General features: G+C 40.4%; 1 protein-coding gene across 1 annotated transcript in view; it reads left to right on the plus strand.

Annotated features, from left to right (window-relative positions):
- ctdp1 (CTD (carboxy-terminal domain, RNA polymerase II, polypeptide A) phosphatase, subunit 1) overlaps positions 1-20,828 on the plus strand; it is a 178,576-nt gene that overhangs the window by 116,984 nt on the left and 40,764 nt on the right. Inside the window, exon 12 of the mRNA XM_007900578.2 lies at positions 4,018-4,250. Coding sequence (XP_007898769.2) covers positions 4,018-4,250 — 233 coding nt within the window. The remainder of the gene's footprint in view (positions 1-4,017; positions 4,251-20,828) is intronic.

A 20,828-nucleotide genomic window follows, 5' to 3' on the forward strand; every position in this document is an offset into this window, starting at 1 on the left:
TCTTTTTTTAGATTATGAGATTCACAATACTTGGAATAGGTGGTTACTTGTATCATTTAGCGAGTTTCCTTGTTAAAATTGGCACAAAGTAGGATCTATTATATTCAAAGCAACTAATTGGAACAGTGTTTTGTAGACTAATAGATTCTGTTGGGTCATTTGCCCAGACCATATTTACTGAGAGATGCGGACAAGTGGAAATGGCAAAATGTTCTTTCTCATGCTATGAACAAAATGCAATGTTACACTCTGATCACCCCATAGCACAGCATAGTCCAGAGCAGTCTGTTAAATAAGGTATAGATGCTTGTTTTTAGATGGTTTCAGACTCAGCTGTTATTTAACTACCCCATTCTCACACCACATTGTCAAATAATCCACAGCCACTAACGTTGTGGATTCAGGAATCAAGAATCGCCACCAGAAAGGTTTCTGGTTCGTAAGAAACTATAGCAACTCAAATCACTTCCTGCAGAAGACCAAAGAAATTGAGTTGGGGAAGGAAAAATCTGGGACTGTAATTAATAATAATAAATAGTAATCCTTGCATTTGATATAGCGCCTTATCACATCTTCAAGATATCTCAAAGCTCTTCACAGAATATACTGCAAAGTAAATTTACTGTATATTTTGTGGGAGAAACAAGTATCATTGGAATAAATTATGTGTCACATTCTTGTTTCTGAAAGGGAGCACAGATTTCAGTGCTAACATGAAAGATGTGCAATTAAATCATAGATTGTGTTTGCCAGTGAAATAAGGTGCTTTGTTGCTGAAGGGAAGTGGTTATTATAAAGTACATTTGAGGAACGAACTAGATTCACTGACCTGATCCGAACAGTATTCTACAAGTAGCTTACAAATACCCTGGTCTGAAATTTCTTACTGCTTATTATATTTGGGCTTTTCAATTAAAAAAAAGCTTTCCTTTTTTTAATCTCCTATTCATCTTCAATTGAAGATCTAGGCTCCCCTTAGCAACATGTTACCAGGCAATAATGAAGTGAGTCTAGGACCAGAGAGGGTTTGGATGAAGGACGATCAAACATACAAATCAATATTTTCAAGTGCAAGCCCAGAACGGGGGAGGAAGTGAAAGGGTTAGGGAATTAGATCCTCAGCTCCAAGACTTAAAGATCATGATGTATAAGTCAGGAAGTCAAATCCTTTGGGCTTGGGTTCTCATCTACCACCAGCCCATTCACTGTGACAAATATCCCTATCTTTCCCACATATTCGATTGCAGATTCTTGACAAATCTACTTGACAATGTCCCTTTGTCAGCCTAGTGTAATATGGTGCACTTTTCAAAAGTTGCATCAGCATAATATAACCATTAAATCTACTTGACCTTTTCTAAATGATTAAAACAAAATGTCCTTACTTGTGAGGTGACATGATCCATGTCTTTTTACAAGTGCTTGCAGGTATTGATAATGTCAGTGTAAGGAAACCATTTTTACTCAGATTGACAGCACAGCATTCATTTTAAAAAAACTCAAGCGTGTCTTCAGATTGGAACAATCCCGATTCTTCTCCTCCCTCCCCCCCCCCCCCGTCGTTGGTGCAGGGGAGTGGGGTAGAGGGAGAAAGAAAGAAATATAGACTAGATATTCCTAGAGAAAGCATTCATTGCAGTGTCAGTTGAGTTTTAGAAAAGATCTGCGCACATCGGTTTAGGAATTGATGAATGGAGAGGCAGAAGGATAATTGCAGATGGAGATGATTGAATGCCATGGAATACAATGTTTCCTGTGGTAATGGGACTATGGAAATGTCATATCAACGAAGGCAATAGATCAAGGGTTGACGTCTTGTTTGATATTGTAAAGTTTTGTTCAATTTAGCTTTTAGGAGGGGGTGTGGGTTGTTTCTTATCCCTTTTTTTGTGTCTACATATACTTAAGACGCATTCATCTACGAAATACATAGTCACTATATTTTACAGCATATCCTGTGAAGCGCTTTGAGACATTCTCCCAACATGAAAGGGCGCTGCACAAAATGTAACGATTATTATTATCATGACCATGTCAGGATAACCACAATTCTAGTGAATCAAGGCAGTGATGATGATACTGAACTTTTCTAATGTACCAATACTACTACTAATAATAATAATCCTTACATTTGATATAGCTCCTTATCACGTCTTTGTGATAAGCGCTCTGAGACGCCATCCAGTGTGGAGGGCGTTATATAAATCCAAGTTGTGTTGTTGTCTTTGAAACGTCTCAAAGCGCTTCATAGAATATACTGTAAAGTGAATTGACTGTATATTTTTTTGGGTGGAACACGGCAGCCAATTGCGCAGAATAGTGTCCCACAAACAGTCGTGGATTGAGTGACTAAATTATTATTATTACTTTCTTTTGAAGGGAATATTATCCCCAGAAACGCAATCCACCCAACAACTATATTGGCAATACACTAAAATGCGTTTTAGTATATTAGAACAATTTGTTCAACGGGATCAGGCATCAGAGCTAAATGAAGGCGTTGAGGGAATTTAAACAGGAGAAAAGATTCAGGAGTGAGGTCTTAGTACAAAGTTTCCAGGTTAGAAAGGGCCTAGATCAGTAGGACTCCAATAATATTTTGATATGTCCCAGAGTACACAACAAGAGGTTTCAAGTTCAGAAAGGTGTAGGTGGGAAGGAATTTGGCACTGTAAATGTTGAATATGTAGAAAATTTGTGCAGAGAGGCAGTGAATGTGGATGGTTCTGATTGGAAGGGGAATATGTTGCAATCTGAATTGGGGATGATTTGTATGAAAAATTATAAGCAACGATAATTTAGAAAATAGAATCACCAAATCGGCTGTACTGGTCTGTCCTTTATTCCTGCGACATTCATTGACCATTTAAAACCTCCAAGTAAAATTTGCAGCCCATGGTCGGACACAAAATATACAGTCAATTCACTTTACAGTATATTCTGTGAAGTGCTTTGAGACATCACAAAGACGTGATAAGCCGCTATATCAAATGCAAAGATTGTTTATGTCATTTTTAATCAGACTCAATGGGCCAGTTTTGGATCTTATGCCATTCTTATTCATGAAGTACAAGAAGCCAAGCCTCAAGCATTGGACTTCTGACATCATAGCCTTTGAATGCTGGTTAGCAGAACACCTGCTTTTTGGAGCTCTCATGTTATATTACCTGGTTGCGGTCTTTACAGCTAATGAGCATTGGATATAACTGAAGATCAGAGCAGCTGGTTTTGCACACCATTTGGTAGTTGCAAATGTAAAAGCTTCCTCTGTAGAATGCACTCACTTAATGGTTATGCAAAGTAATGGACCTGCTTCCCGTCAATGATTTTTCATTCTGCTAAGTGTGGACAATGTCGTAAAGTAGTTAATCGAGAAGCAAACAAATGATTTCCATCAGTATATACAGACAGCATTCTGCTTATTTTGACACTGCAGATTTAAATCTACACATCCCTAGCCTGCCTGATGTGGACAGATTTATGCGATGTCGTGATGGTGGTTTCTTACTGTGAGCAATATCAATGCCATAGTAACTTAAAACCAGTCAACCAAATTTCAATCATATTTCGTAAATGCTTCCTTCTACAAATACTTTTTAAATGACTGCACTGAATAGCTCTGAGTTCATCTGTAATGTAATGTTGTCCCCAAATGTTGGCATAAGACAGTCCTCCGGGACATTGACCAGCCAGCCTGGCTCATCAGCAGGACATGGAGGGCACACAAGTTACTAGGGACTCTTCCCACTTGATTCCTATTAACCCTGCTGGCTAAACAATCAGCTTGAGTCAACGACGAGACTTTTATTAAAAAAAACGTAAAGTGATACTGCTGGTAAATAGCAGCAGTATCACTTTACTTTGTTTAAATTTCATATTGTTTTATGGTGATCCTGGCGTAAAATACAATGCAGCTTTCGGGTTGGAGGGAAAAAAGGAGATGCGTTGTCTAGTGCCACATCAAAGAAAATCCTTTCTCGCCGCCCCATTTAATAATCAAAACGACCCCATTGACAGGTGGACGACATCTTGGGCGAAGACAGTGACAATGAAAGTGAGAGTGAAAAGGAAGAGAGAATGGAGGAGAAGGAGCAGCCGCGGCCTAAGCAGGAGGAAAGGCAGCAGCAAGAACAGCAACAGCAGCATCAGCAAACCCCAGAAACTGGAGCAAGTGAAAAACCAGAGACCGAAATAGAAGCGCGGCCCAATTCTTCATCCAGTGAAGGAAGCTTGACAGGCAGCGTTCCCAGGTAGGCAGCTTTGATACTTTTTATGTAAGAATAGTTTTAATGGTTCTAACTCCAGGTGAGTTAGCAGTGTTGAATTCCCTATCAAGTCAACCTGTTGGACATTTACAAAACCATTGGGTTGATCGGAACTCTAAAGATGCAAATATTAGAGTACAACATGTTTGCACCTCTGACAGAAACACAAAGGAGTCAGAATGCATTAGGTCTCTTTTGCATGAATTTGCTTATTGCTTGAATTGCCATTATTTTTATAAAGATAATGGCAATTATCTTGTAGGACTACTATTAAAACCATTCATTCTTTTCCATTGTAGCAATTAAAATTCTCTTCTTGGATATTGAATTATTGCCACATAATTTTCAGCAAAGACACTTCCTTTCGGGTAGATCTAGTGCGGGACAAATCTGTCACCTGATGTAGTGATGTTGCTGACCCTGTGCATGTGGAATATAGTTAGGTAAAAAGTAGGTTGCAGTTCAGTCATTTGCAAACTGTTCATGTCCATATTTTAATCAAATTGTTTCAATTCAGGAACAACAGGATAGTAAGATATGGCACTTCTTGTTTTCTTGTAGGCCACATCATATTGCATTATAATAATAAGGGAGTAATGGGTTGGAATGCGGACCTTACAACTCAGACCAATGGACCATTGTTCAAGCCCAAGTGAGAAAGACTAACAAAACACTCCATTCTCTGTTGATGTTTGAGTCTTAAGTAAAATTAGTGTCAGCAATATGAATATTTCTGTAGAAGATGTGGAATGGATTGTTAACACAATCCAGTAGAATCATGCAGGTCAGGGGAACCTGTGAAAGATGGTGCTTTAGTTATCATTGTAGAATCTACTTAAATCTACTTAGAGCTTTTAAAACGGAGGAATTGCACTTTGAATTCTGTGCCCAGTTGCTGGCCATGCTTTTAACGTAGCTACTGACTATCAGCTCCATTCAGACTGGTAACCGCATTGAAACGGCTGCCACATTGTTGCTCGGGAAAACCAACCGCTGCTGTGCTTGGTTACAGATCACAGCTGAAAAAGTACAACTGAGACACATCTAATCTGTCATTCCTCCCACTGTAATCAGCTCTGTAGCCCCTGCGGATACAGCCTCAGAGTTGGACTCCTGTTAATTAGCCCCACTGACAATTTGCACAGTGTGAAAACGAGGGAACCAACAGAAAATGGGTCAGTTTGATGCTGACTGGCGTTGATTTGAGCAAGTCCCAAAGTTGGTATCATTGCAGTACCTCTCTTCTTTAATTAAAATGTACGCTTCAGAGCTTTTTTTTTATGGACTATTCTCCTTGGGGGGAGGGAAGCGGTGGGTGGGGGTGGAGGGGCTCCTCTTGGAGCTGAGGTGGCTCCAAGTTGAGATGTTTGGCAATAGAGTGTCAGAATCAAGTTGATCTCTGTGGCCGTCTTGGTCATCCAATACCTGAGCCAGACCATCCACAGAACTCCAGGGCACTGCTAATGACTCCCAGGCAGTCTGGCTCATCGGTAAAACTTGGAGGGGCAGACTGCTTATTGAGGGCAGGAATTCTTCCCGCAGGTGCTGTTAGCCCTGCACGTCAAAACCTTAATGGGAAAGCTGGTATAACCTGGACAAGTATCAGGAAGCTGGCATACTGTGCTTTCAATGGCAAGCTATGTGGTTTTAGCTGGTTAAACTCAGGAAACCCAACACACACTCTGGGCTCCACAACCCTTGGCTCTGGACAATCTGTGCTTAATACTCTTTGGAATTAGGTAATCAGAATGCGTCACTCCAGGACTGATTACATTCCAGAAAGAGGGACATTTTCATGTGGCATACATATGTAGAACTCTATCTGATTTGGATACTTTTAGGTTGTTTCAGACACCCGGCTGACCAAAAAAAAGTTTTGAAGATGGATGCAAAAAAAAACTTTAATTTCATGAAGTCTATATAACTTTTTTACAGGTTTTTTTTTGCATGTTTGTGATCTTTATCCTTCTCTTTCCTTTTGCCCTCACCTCCAAAACCTAACCCTTAAGGGTATCTGCAGAATCTATCAGACAATTGGGATAAGGTTGGGATTGAAGTTGGGAGGAAATTAGGTCACATCGCTCGGCCAGCAGTAGAAAAACTGAGTATAAAATGCAGGTACTAATCTATTGGGGGCAGTTTTTAACCAAATTAAGATCTGCAGNTTTTTATTTGACTTCCACAAGATGTGTCAAATAATAATAATAATTCTTGCATTTGATATAGCACATTATCGCAGATCAAAAAAATTCACAGAATATACTGCAAAGTGTAGTGACTGTGTATATTGTTGGCATTTTGAAACATTTGTAAAGAAGTAAATAGGTTTGTATTAAATTATATTGGATAGAATTAAAAGTAAAAGTGGTTTGAAAATTATAAAAATAGAAGAGAAGAATGATTGGGGAATAAAAGAAGAGGTGGCGAGCAGTAGTAAGGTGTTCAAATCGTGTTTAGGAATGTAGGATTAATATTTTAGTAATGATGATATTCTTTATATTTAGTATTCTAATATTGTTTCAACATCAAGCCAAAAAAATGGCTAGCCTAGAAAGACTGGGCTAAAGTGTAGTACGGAAGCTCAGAGCTATAGACCTGTACGTGAAGCCAGCTGTCACCTTTGAGGTGAAATAACAAGGAAACAGTTGTATCACTTGGTGACATTCAGGGTACATTCTATTAAGATTGCTTGTTGTAAGAGTACATGATGCCAGATACTTTACATTTTCATCTTTAGTTCTATGTGAGATGTGTTAAAATTCACTTAAAACTTTTTCCCCAAAATATTTTTCAAAATGTTACGGTAAGTGTTTCTTTCGTTTTTTGGATCATTATAATGCGCTCCTTTGAATTATTATGCCCCGTGTCTACTAATACCATTGAGTACAACAACAACAACAAAATTACATTTGTATAGCGCCTTTCACCTCGGGAGGACGTCCGAAGGCGCAGGACAATCAACGTTTTGGACCCGAGTTGGTAGATGGGATCGAGGAGGGTGGAGGGAAGGAGGGTGATTGAAAGCAAGTTCGAAGAGGAGTGTCTTCAGATGGGTCTTGAGGGAGGCAAGGGAGGGTGGAGGGACTGTGGAATAGAGTTCCAGAGGGGTGGAGCAGAGTGGCTGTAGGCCTGCCCACCATTCTGTCAGGACAGCACTGGTCCTGGATTCAAGGGTGGAGGCAGGGAGATAGAGTTGGGTGTCATCCGCATACTTGTGAATGTTGACCCCATGTCTGAGGATGATGTCACCAAGAGGGAGCATATAGATATTGAAGAGGAGGGAACCAAGTACAGAGCCCTAAGGAACGCTGCACAAGACGGTGCGGGGGTTAGAGGAGAAACCGTTTGTGGAGATGAAGTGGAGATGGTGTAAGAGGTAGGATCTGAACCCTTCAAGGACAGAACCAGGAAGGTTCAGGTGAGAGGAGAGGCGGTGGAGAAGGATAGAGTGGTCAACGGTATCGAAGGCAGCAAAGAGGTCAAGGAATATGAGGAGGCAGAGGGAGCCCTGGTCGCAAATTCCTAGTATCTGAAGTGCAGGCTATGTGTTCACTATCACTGTCCCCCTCTCTCCCTTTGTGTGTAGTTCACTTGATCTACATCTGCTTTTGTTCTGTCTCTTTGTTCTTTGTCTCTTCATCCGTCACTGTCTTTTCCCTTCTGTGTGTTACATTCTTTGACTCTCCCTTTTCTCCTTGTCCTTTTGTGATTTCTTCTTCCATCTCACATTACTCTCCTTGTATTTTCTCTTTCTGATTACTTACACTCTCCCCATTCTCTCTTTCTCTTCCTTCCTCCTGCCCTCACTATATTTACACTTGTTCCCCCTCCCCCCTCTCACTTTCTCTCCCACCACTTTCTGTGTTTTTGTGTGCGTGCGCGTATCTCTCACTCTCTCTCACTATAACTGGACTGTTTTCAACATTTTGGTTGAACAATACAATACATTTAAATAGTGCTTTCACGTCAGAAAGACATCGCTCAGCACTTAAAAATCATAACTTAATATCTGATCTGGGAGTGGGAGCTAAGTGGGGAGGGGAAAGATGACCAAAAGTGTGGTCAAAGAGGTGGATTTTGAGAAGAACCTTGAATGAAGTAAGGGAAGGAGCAAGTCAGAAGAACTCTGGGATGGAGTTCCAGAGAGTGGGGACAGTTAGGTTAAAAACCCAGCCACCTTAATACTTGTTTTAATGGAGGAGGAACAGTCTTGGTCTCCAGTACAGTTAGAGGTGTATTTTGCATTAATTTCTATAACTATTTGTATTTACTTTAGGACTTCAGGAGAACCTAGAACAGAGGCATGGAATAATTTTTGACATAGTCGTTCAGTCCAATACTCAGACAACAGTCTGTGTGTTTGGAATTTTATTTATTGCCACTCTGGCCTTCTTTGGAAAGCTCAGTTTGGGTTTCTTTCTTAGTCAAATAAGATAATCTTTGCATTCTTAATAGTGCTTTTCACATCAGGGGGATATCTCGAAACACTTCACTGGATTTGCTGCAAAGTGTAGTAACAGAATTGTATTGTGTATTTAGTAGGTGAATGCGACAGCCAGTTTGCACACAGCAATGTCCCACAAACAGCGATGGAGTGAATGACCAATTTTATCTGGGGGCTTGTTGGCCAGGACACCAGGAAAAATTTCCTTCTCTTTGTGAACAGTGCAATGTCCACCTGTAAACACAGACTTGGTTTAACGTCTCATCTGAAGGATGGCATCTCCAACAATGCATCATTCATCATCACTGCTTTGACATGTCAGCCCAGACAATGAACTCAAAATCCCAACATGAGAAATGGGGCTTGAATGCACAACATTGTGATTTGGAAGCAAGAGTGCTGCCAACTGAGCCAGGCTGACAATTGATGAGAGATAGATGATTAACTCAGATTCAATTGTTGATCAAAATCTCCACGTCTTCTTGAGTAAAATATTTGATGTGAAGAGAATTGTTTAATATATTTTGACAGTTGCGATTCAGTTTTGGTGGTTAGGAATGAAGGCCAGTGCCTGTCCTCCTTGCCATTTAAAACTTGCCTAGACGTGCACTGTGTCTGAGACCATAAACTGATGAAACAAGTTTGAATTCAATTTGAACTGATTTGTAACTCTAAACTTCAACTGTAAACTTCAGTCTGTCAATCATAGGATGACATGTCAGATCAGGCTCAAGGTCTGTTTGAATACAAACGCAGCACAGCACGCTGGACATTTAGGTAATTCCATCCTCTAAAGGCTCAGGGAAGCCTAACCCCTTCCCTCTCCTTCAAGATTCACCTCAAGACCTATCTCTTTGACCATGCTTTCGGCCATCTTCCACACCGTGCTGGCTACAAATCCTAGACTATCCAGTGTCTTGGGACATTCTCCTGATGTAAAAGTCACTGGATACATGTTAAATTATATTGTATTGATAGCCCAGGCAAGATTGCACAGAATTGTGGAAAAATGCTTAAATTCAGTCTTAATTTAGGAGCCTGTGCCTGCATTTCTTACGAAGGAAGAGCTGGCATCAAAATCATGACTGAATTTGAGAATATTGTACAATTGTATGAGACCTTAATTTTCAAGACACAATAATCTTACAGGCTAAGACGAGATGAAATTTCAGGTCTTTGGTGTTGAGTAGATTCTCTGGTATTCCCGACAAGACGAGTTTGCCCACCTCTGCTGAGTAATGGGAAATCCACAAGATTTTCAAGTCAGCCAATGTTAGTGTCACTCACTATGGGTCTGGTGGCTGAACAGGATTGAGGTCAGTACGCTGGACTCATTTAAAATTGACTCTGCCTGATCTTTTTGATCCGCAGCTGCTTTTGATTCTTTTGACTGTAAATTGTGAAATGCTTAAACTCTGNTTTTTTAACTTGAACAGTGATGTTGAATGTTAATCTCCACTTCTTTGGTTTCCTGAGGCACAAACTACTGGCAAAGTGTTTTAGTTCATTTTTCTGGACTGATATGCTTCAATGAGGTTGGACATTCATGACCAGAATGAAATTTAGGCACATTCGCGGTGCAGTGATCACTGTTGCCTCTTTTCCCATGGCAATAATTTAAAATGAAAACCCAGCATTTAAGCACTGTAATGAAGGGTACAATGAGGATGTTGGTGATCTGTGGGGGTTCCCCAATTACATTCAAGTTTAACAGCTCTGTAAATATCCGAGGTGTCAAAATGTACAACATGAACAAAGACCTGTTTGATTCTCTAACCCTGTTACAGGTGGTTTATGTTTTGGTGCATGAAAGTGATATACAGTAGTTGTTTTTAAGTTTTAGGTATTTAGAAATCTCTTCTTCCAAGCTTTTAATATCATATTATGGGCTCAGACTGATCAGAGAAGATTTGGGCACAGGATAAACTATAGAAACCTGCTCAACAGGATGGCAAGTCAAGGTCTCACCAGTCAGTGCATTTCAGTCTCGTATTATAAAAAATATATGAGGTGCAAAATCCATTGCCGGAGGGGAAGACAGTCAAAAATGTAACTTCCAAAAAGTACATTTTCCTGCGTTTTGACTGAAACCGATACGGTCTCCAGCTCCTTGTCTTAACTGGCCAAATTAAGTCAAAACCTTTCTAATTTAGAAATTTGATTTTTTTTTTAAAAATCTTTCTTCAGCAAGCATTACCTTGCAGTCGTTCTTTGCCAATTTACTCTAACTATTTTACTTTGTCGCCTTAGAAATGAAATGAATCATTTATGGCCATTGCCACTACACTAAGTTTTCTATCAAATCTATAGTTTACCCTGTCCTGTTTTAACAAAGTGAAACCTTAAATGCTCAAGGCCAATTTTCTAAATTGAGAAGACGACTATGCCACATTCATAGATAAACGCTTATTCCAAGTTCATCTTTTCTCAAAGTTGGTCCAAACGTTTAGCACACGAGTCTGTCCACTGCTGGGTTATAAACCACACAGTGTACCATAAATGTGACTACAGAGCTATATTCACACTAACAGCAGTAACAGAAGAGCACTAAACATGAGCATCGAAGGGGAAATGTAAGCATCAACCTCAATGGAGTTGTATCTGAAACTTTTGTAAGTTTGTTTGTGTTTTCGGAACCGATATAGCCAAGCTCACAGAGGCAGGATGTTTTATTTAAGAAACTTTTATATGTCAATGATACAGAAAGTTGTTTTACTGATTTGAAAGGTATTTCACCGATTCAAAAGGTATTTACCAATTTCGAGAAACAGTGTCTTATATTTCTTTCTTCTTCTTGTGCATCTTGTTTCTTTGTCTTCTATCTTCCCTGGAAAACTAGTCCAACCTCAGGCTAGTTAGTGACTAATACTTATATCCCTGAACAAATGTATGTTTCGATCTTGTGCTCAATCTATTGTCACCTCTCAATCGATTACAATTTTCATCTACTATATTTTCCTTACATGCATCTACTTTTATCAAATGCTGATCTTGATCATTAAGACAATTCTATTTTTTAATCGAAAACAAAGATTTCAAACAACTCGCATTGGTTACCATAGCTTGCTGCTATCTTCTGTTTTTCAGACTTTGAGACCTTGAACACATTCTCCATCCCTCTTTTCTACATAAGACCCTCCAGTCACACATTTTTTTCTACATAACTACACAATACAAAAACAAGGACATCAGATAAAGGAAAAACAGACACTATTCACTTCTAGCAAGGTTACAAAAGTGCTTAGCAGAATTTCATTTAAAGGTATGGCAGTATAAATGTTACGTAATTTCCATTATAAGCAAAATGTATAGCAATACATCAGCATAATAGCCAATTTAAGAGTTTCATGGTCTGTAATGTTAAAGTAATTACAAATATGTGTTTCATGCTGACAAAACATAGTAATAGTGTATATATGTTAAAGTAAAGTTGCGATGGGAGAGAATGAGGCAAAGGGAATTAAGGATGGAGTTTCAGAGTGTGGGGGCAGAGAGACTGAAGGCCTGACCGCCGATGAGCGGATAGGTTGATAAGAGGTTAGCAGATCGGAGAGGTAGGAGGGGACAAAGCCATGGAGAGCCTTGAAGGTGAGGATGAGGATTTTGAACTCTATCCTCTGGGGGATGGGGAGCCAGTGGAGTCGGGTGAGGGTGGGTGTGATGGGGTCACGGAGTCTGGTGCGGGAGAGGACACAAGCTACAGAGTTCAGGATGATCTGCAGCTTGTGGAGGGAAGAGTTGGGAAGGCCAACAAGCAGGGAGTTGGCATTGTCGAGCCTAGATGTAATGAAGGAATGTATGAGGGTTTCAGCAGCATGAGGCATGAGGCAATGACTGAGTCGGGCAATATTGCGGAAGTGGGGGAAGGCAGAACGGGTTATGGCACTGATATTGGAGAAAAAGTACAGTTGACTACCTTGGTGAGGTGGAATGTGCAACCGTGGTTGCTGATGCTGCCAGTGCCTGAGATGTGGGGGCCCTGGCACGAGCCAATCAGGAGAGTCTCTGTTTTGCTCACGTTCAACTAGAAAGTTAGCTCTCATCCAGGGCTTGATGTCTGACAGACATTTTGTCAGGACAGCACTGGTCCTGGATTCAAGGGTGGAGGCAAAGAGATAGAGTAGGGTGTCATCCGCATACATGTGGAAGTTGCCCCTATGTCTGTGGATGATGTCACCAAGAGGGAGCATGTACAGGTTGAAGAGGAAAAGACTGAGGATAGAGCCCTGAGGAACACCACACGAGATGGTGCGGGAGATAGAGGAGAAGCCATTTTTGGAGACAAAGTGAAGCTGATATGAGAGATAGGATCTGAACCATTCAAGGACAGAATCGTGAAGTTTGAGGTGAGAGGAGAAACGGTGGAAGAAGATAGAGTGCTCCACAGTGTCAAAGGCAGCAGAGAGGTCAAGGAGGACGATGAGACGGAGGTAGACAGTTATTTATTGTAATTTGGAAAATAAATGAGCCAAAGCTGCTTGAACTTCCAAAATCTTACAGCAGTTCCAGTTGGCTACCACCCTCTCCCCAAAAAACACAGCCCAATTATTAATTAGAGGTTGTGATTAATATGAGATTCCTAGCGAGTTCAACTGACACACAAAGCAATATTTTGGTTTCACTTGCTAAGGAAATACAGCAAATAATCACCCTAGAGTTCAGTGCTAAGGCTCTGCCTGCAGGTGTGATCTTAAATCTGTGAGGAGAAGTGCTAAGTGGAAGCCACAATGAACTTTGTTTCTGGTCTCTCCGTGGCACTGAGATCTGAAATGATCCAATAATGCATTAGGCTGTACTATATTAGTATTATTGGGAATGAGTTCAAGTTGACAGCTGTGTTTGAGATAACTAGACTGGCTTTACTTTAGTTGCCGTTTGTTTTATTAACTTTATGCTACCTCCAAGATTATATCAATATTCTTTGTAAAGATCAAATTCAAAATGTCATTAAAGTGAGATTTTTTTTGTTCCCTAGAGTGGCGTCCAATACAGGTTTTCAATACCAGCTTGTCACTCTTTAAGGGATTCTACCTACATATTTTTGCGCGTGAACTGAAAGGTCAATAAAATACTAAGGGACCTTCTTTCTCTTCTTCATTCTGTTCAATATTTTCATAGCAGCTAATAAAAGTACCTTTGCATTGTGAACTTGCTGGATAGGGAGTCCAGAACCACAACACTCTAGGATATTGTGGAAGAAACTCAATATTAATAATTGATACTACATCAATTAACTCCTTTAAAAAAGCCCAATTACCCAACAATGGGTAACAGATTGAGGTGACAAAATTAGTTTGGTTGTTGGCAATGGTGGGTAAGGGATGTTTCTGTAGGAAAAGGAGGTCAGATTTAATTGGTGAATATATGGGCTGGAAGAATATTTAGGAATGTGGGTTACTTTTGGGGATCAAATTTCTACATGATATAATTCCCCCAGTAATATTGTTTGGAGATGAAGTCCAGCATAGCGTGGATGTTGAATAGCTGTGGAGAGAACAGGTTTCATGGGCTGGGTGGCCTTTTTCATTCCATGCTTTCTTCTACTCTTATAAGGGGTGGGGGGGTGAAAGGTATTGTGCTTGGGCACAGTTGCTGCTCCCTGATTTGCCTCCTTAAGTTCAGAGTGTCCAGACCAGATTTTTAATCTTTTGGCGGACAATGGAGCCTGACATGGTTTGCTTGTGAATGCTAGCAAGTTTTTTGTTCCATGTTAGACAGATCCTATTAAGTACTGTTAAAGGCTTGTTATATAAGTTAAAATATTAATCCTTATATTTGATATAATACCTTGTCACTTTGTCAAAACGTCTCAAAGCACTTCACTGGAATTAAGTTTAGTGAGTGTGTATCTGTAGGTGAACAGAACAGCCAATTTGCTTACAACAATGTCTCACAGACATCTAGGTCCTAGCTGCTCGGAGATGAATGACCAATTCATGAGGAGGATTGTTGGTCAGGACACTGAGAGATAATCCCTTCTCTTTTTGAACAGCGTAATGGGTTTTTTAACGTCCACCTGAAAAGGCAGGGAGGACTTCTATTTAATGTCTCATCTGAAGGACTGCACCTCTGACAATGGAGCACACCCCTAACATTGCACTAGTTTGTCAGTCAAGACCAGGAGCTCAAAGACTTTGATACAGGGCCTGAACCCACAACCTTCTGACCCAGACACGAGAGTGCTACCAACTGAGCTAATCTGGTACCTGTTTGCATATAGAAAATACATCATGTTTTATGATATTGTAACATGTGATGCTGATCCTTCTGTCTCCCAGGAATGCTTTCAGTTTTTTTTAAACCCTTTTATGCACATCACTCTGCCTTGAATGTGCTAAGTGTGTTCATCTTTTGCGTGTGTATGTGGGGGGAAATAGAACTTATTTTATTTTAGCAATGAATAAGACGAGCAGCTTGCAGTAACTTCAAGGTTATAATTCAATAGAAAGGTTCTACTGATTATATTATCTTCACCACCATTTGGCTGAGCTTCTACCATGCAGCTGAATATAGTTAACCTATTGTAATGCTGAATAAACCCTGATTTGCAGAGTTCCTATGTGTCAGTCTTAAACAGAGAAGTTTCCTTTTTATCTGGATGAACTGGAAATGGAACTTTTGGAAACTTGCACCAACAATAAAATCTGTGTCTTTGTTGTCTCCCAACAATGAGCACAGCATTAACATTAAAAGCATTTTGAAATATTGGACAAAAACCTGAAGCGCCTCCATAATTGTGTTGTTTCCTTATTGCAGTAATGGAAATTGGGTTTAATTTTGCAGAACAGTGAATGGCTTATAATCAAAATATAATTCTCCAGTGGGCTTTTATTGTTGTTGGTCTCTCAGTCTCGAAAGTAGTTGCAGCATGAGAACTTGGCCTTATGCCAGCAGCTTTTGAAATGGTAGGGATGAGATAAAATTAATGTGCACATTGTTGATTTCTGTAATTTGCTTTGTTCGTAAGCGGTCGAAGCGCATTGGAATATTTTGATGTACGTGATAATATAATAATAATCCTTGCATTTGATATAGTGCCTTACCACATCGTCGAGACGTCTCAAAGCACTTCACAGAATATACAGTAAAGTGAATTGACTGTGTATTTTGTGGGCAAAAAGCGGAGCCAATTGCACACAGCAATATCATACTAGTTGTGGATTGAGTGATCAAATTATTATTTATTTATTTGTTTATTTATTTAAGGTACTCCTTAAATGCAAGAACTTTCTTTCTGAGGTTGGTCTTATCAGCAAACTCATACAGATACAAGTTGAAAACTAAAAAGTGAATATAGTAATTAGGTTTATCTCCAAATCTTTTGGTTGCTATAATATTCCTTACCATGCACACAGTTAAACAATACAAATGTTCAACACATTTATTAAACGCTGTGGCAAGCATTACACCCTTTAAGGAATCCACTGACTTCTCTTCTCAAGTGCATTCACCACACATTGCTGGACCCCACACATGCCACAGACAAGCACAGTACAGCATGGTTCAGCTGTTGCGTGCAAGCATCTCTTGTTCACTTCAAGCATCGACAGATCGATGTGCATTGATTAAAGTAAGGATTATCGTGTGCTGTACAGCAATTACATATTACCTAACTTCAAATAGCCCCAGTCAGTCCAGTCGGGGCTATTCTCTACTGTGGAGGACGACAAGATGTCACAGGGTCAAGGTTACAAAGGGCAAGTTAAGGACAGACACCAGGAAGTATTTCTATACACCGAGGGTATTCAGCTGCTAGTAAATGTTACTTGGGAATGTGGTTGAGGTCAGGGCATCAGGAGCAAGGAATTGCGATTCATTGTTAGAGCATTTAGATCCGTTGGGTGAGCCAGTACAAGCCAACAACCTCCTCCTGTACTGTCATTTCTATGATTTAATACATTTGATGCTGTAACGGGAAGACAGTTTTTGGTATTCTGGAGGAATGAGATTAAAGGTGCCGAACCTCTCAGATGTTATTCCTCATATCCTTTATCTCCCTCATTCACTACTTCTGGAACTCCATTCGGACAGGTTTTTTAAATGCTTGTCAAACCTCCCTTCACAGAGTGACAAACCAGGGAGCTACTTAGGAACCATCTCTCAGCACACAGACATGACGGACATTTCAACCAGCTGCACTTTGAACCCACAGAAAAGCATAAACCTATTTTTGGAACTCAACGAGCTCCTTTTTGCAACAGTAATTCCATTTGAAAACTGCCTCCGACACCTGCCTCCAGACATCACGTCTCCCAGCTGTTCCGTTCATGCAAAGCGTAACCTCACAGGTCTTCAGCAGCAAATGGGACTCTTATTTTTGATTTGTGTCCTACTTTAAGTGCTGGTTACAACCTGCAATCAAATACTAAAAGCTTACATATTGCACAGTAAAAGCCTCGACTCACCACCTCTCCCGCTGTATTTTAAGTGAGATGTTAACCTTGGTGGAAATGAGCAAGGAATAACAATAAGTGGGGAAATTAACTTTCATTCTCGCCCTCATAAAATCGAACCTCATGCCTATTCATGTCATTCACAAGTCTTACTTCGAAAAAAAGTAGCTTTGTAATTCAGTAACAGACCACGTGCACAGCAGAGCGAAAGGGCCTTTGATGTAAGGAGGATGGATATCTCATGGAGCTTCACACAGCTAACTGGGAGACCAAGCTAGGGGGTGGGGTAAAGTAACTGCAAATGCAGTCAAAAAGATAGGTCTTAAATAATAATAATAATAATGCTTGCATTTGATATAGCGCTTTTCACGTCTTCGTTACATCTCAAAGTCCTTCATAGAATATGCTGTAAAGTGAGTTGACCGTATATTTGTGGGCGAAACGCGGCAATCAGTTGCGCACAGCAGTGTCCACAAACAGTCGTGGATTGAAAATGACCAATTTATAATTGTTTTTTGTTTTGGAGGGATTATTATCGAGAGGATACGGATAAAAGTCTTCAGAAGAGCAAAAATCCAAACCTTGAATTGTAAAATTTGGGTAACTTTCTCTTTTGTGAAATATTTTAAAGTTCTGAATTTGTGCCTGTTATCTTCATTGTTCGGCTACTTATGTTATTTGTCTATTGTAAATCTTTTGACTGCTTGACTAGAAGAAACCAAGGCACGCTTCTTATTTGTGAAAAAATAAGATGTGTGCATTTTATTAAATATTTATGCAAAGGATTTTCTGTGTTGTTCTCCCTCCTATCTCTCAAAATGATTTCCATTATTCCCGATTTATTGAATCGTGGTCCAATGATTCATTGAATCTGGCCTTCTACTTTGTCTTCAGAAGGGAAACATTTTCCCACACAGTTGCAGTGCTCTGCAGTGCTTCAGATCTTACTGACCAGGCCGCTTCCTCTGCTCAGCAAACATCAGCCTGCTTCACAAACCCCAATTCGATGCACCCACCACAGCTTTTCTGCCCCAACTCTCCAGAACTCCATCCTAGAGTCCCTCCACCTTGTCCTCCCTGCCTTCAAAGATCGCCTTCAGTCACTTTTTTTGACCGTGTTTTCTTTTTTCCCTTTTTCTTGCTCTCCTCCCCCACCCCTACTTTCCATTCTCCTGACATGAAAGTCGCTATATAAATAGAAACTGTTGTTGCCGCCCTTTGTTCTTGTTACAGGATTACAGAGATGCTCTTCCATTGCTATACATTAGATCATTGCTGGCAATTATGTCCATTGGCTACCACGCACTGTATAAAAAACAATATGTGCACATGGATATGATTGCATTTTTTTCGTATCTTCCTTCAGACTCTGCATTCGTCCTGCAATAATTTTCCTACTTAAATGCCGTGGCTTTACAACTGAAAATAACTTAGTGATCTAATGGCAAAAACGAACTGTGGAAGAGTTGTACTTCAGTGTTTTTATTGGTTGAGATGCCTTGTATTGAGTGAGGTGCTTTGTCTTGTAGTCAAACACCCCCTCTGTACACAACAATTGACTGAATTTGGTTCGGCTCATTGCCTCGCTTCACTTCAGTCCATTAAAGGTCACACCACACCATTTTGAAACTGCACAATAAACAAGCAATTTAAGTGCAATTTCTGCATGGATTATGCAAACACTTATTTCTGAATGGCATGTCCCAGCCAGGAGGAGCTATAATTTGAATGCAGCTAATGTTTATACAGTTCAAACTGACTAGAATGTTCTGTAGGGTAAAAGAAATAGGCCTTTCAGGCCATCTCCTACAAAGGCACAGTCACTGTGTTTTGCAGTAAACTCTGTCAGCTGCAGTTTCTATGTTGATATGAGCACTTTGAAGTAAAAAATTGAATACTGTATTTTGTAAAACTGCATTTTGAAATATACATCTTGAATTTTAGTTAACTGTTTTGTAGTAGATTAGAAGTTCTTCAGATGTTCCTTTATCATGACTGCACTTCAATGTTGGAGGTCCTGTTCTTCAGATGAGTCATTAAAAACAGGTCTCATCTGCCATTCACATAGGCAGTAAAGATACCACAAGACTCTTTGAAAAGCGAAGGGAGTTTCAGTTTTCCCTGGTTAGCAATCCTCCAGATAAATTGACCGTTCATTTCATGGCTATTTGTGAGACCAGCTGTGTATAAATTTTCACATTTTCCTATACAGTCACTATGATTAACAGCAACTATTACCAGTGAAATACTTTTTAAGACATTTCAACACCATCAGATGTACGGTATCAAATGCAAAGGTTATGGTTATTTTAGACACCAAGATCATAGAATCATAGAATTATACAGCACAGAAGGAGGCCATTCGGCCCATTGTGTCTGTGCCGGCTCTTTTAAAAGGGCTATCCAAATCAATCCCTCTTCCCCGTTCTTTCCCCATAGCCCTGCAAATTTGTCCTCCCCAAATAATTATCTACTTCTCTCTTAAAAGTTGTTATCGAGTTGGCTTCTACCACCCTTTTAGGCAATGCATTCCAGATCCAAGCAATGAAAAAATTTCTCCTCACCTCCGTTTCTTTTAATAACTATTTAAAATTGGTGACCTCGGGTTACCAACCCACCCGCCATTGGAAATAGTTTCTCCTTGTTCACCCTATCGAATCCCCTCATAATTTTGAAAACTTCTATTAATTCTCCTCTTAACCTTCTCTGCTCCAAGGAGAATAATGTTAGCTTAACATTTATCCTAAAGTGGGGTGCCCAGAACTGAACACAGTACTCCAGCTGAGGCCGAACCAATTTTTATGAACAACAACAAGTTAGATTTATATAGCGCCCTCCACGCCGGACGGCGTCTCAGAGCGCTTCACAGTAACGGATCCCGGGGCCGAGCCAGGGGAAGGGGGAGGAAGGTGACCAAAGGCGCAGTCGAAAAGGAAGGTCTTCAGCAGAGATCTGAAATTGGGAAGAGAGGGGACGAGGTGAAGGGAGTGAGGAAGGGAATTCCAGAGCCTCGGGGCGTAGTGGTTGAAGGCACGGCCGCCGTTGGTGGAATGGAGGACTCGGGGGACAAGGAGGAGGCCAGACCCTGTGGAGCGAAGGCAGCGGGCCCTGTTGTGAGGAGAGAGCAGGTCAGAGAGGTAGGAAGGTGCAGAGGATTGGAGGGATTTGAAGACAAGGGTAAGGATCTTGAAGTTGATAAAGGTTCATCATAACTTCCTGACTTTTGTATTTTATGCCCCTATTTATAAAGCTTAATATCCTGTATGCTTTTTTAACAGCTTTATCGACCTGTCCTGCCACCTTCAAAGATTTACTTATATGAACCTCCGGGCCTCTCTGTTCCTTCACCTCCTTTAAGATTGTACCATCAGCTTATATTGCCTCTCCTCATTCTTCCTCCCAAAATGCATAATTTTCGCACTTCTCCACATTAAACTTCATCTGCCACATGTCTGCCCATTTTATTAGTCTGTCTATGTCCTCATGAGGTCTGCTACTATCCTCCTCATCGTTTACTACTTTTCCCAGCTTAGTATCATTTGCAAACTTTGAAATTGTACTCCCTATATCCAAGTCCAGATCATTTATATAGATCAAAAAGAGTAATGGTCCTAATACTGACCCCTGGAAGCCACTACTGCACACTTCCCTCCAGTCAGAAAAACAACCATTCACCACAACTCTCTGTTGTCTGTCTCCCAGCCAGTTCTGTATCCATGCTGCCAC

The sequence above is a fragment of the Callorhinchus milii genome, unplaced genomic scaffold (assembly GCF_018977255.1).
Source record: "Callorhinchus milii isolate IMCB2004 unplaced genomic scaffold, IMCB_Cmil_1.0 Scaffold2, whole genome shotgun sequence".
Taxonomy (NCBI): Eukaryota; Metazoa; Chordata; class Chondrichthyes; order Chimaeriformes; family Callorhinchidae; genus Callorhinchus; species Callorhinchus milii.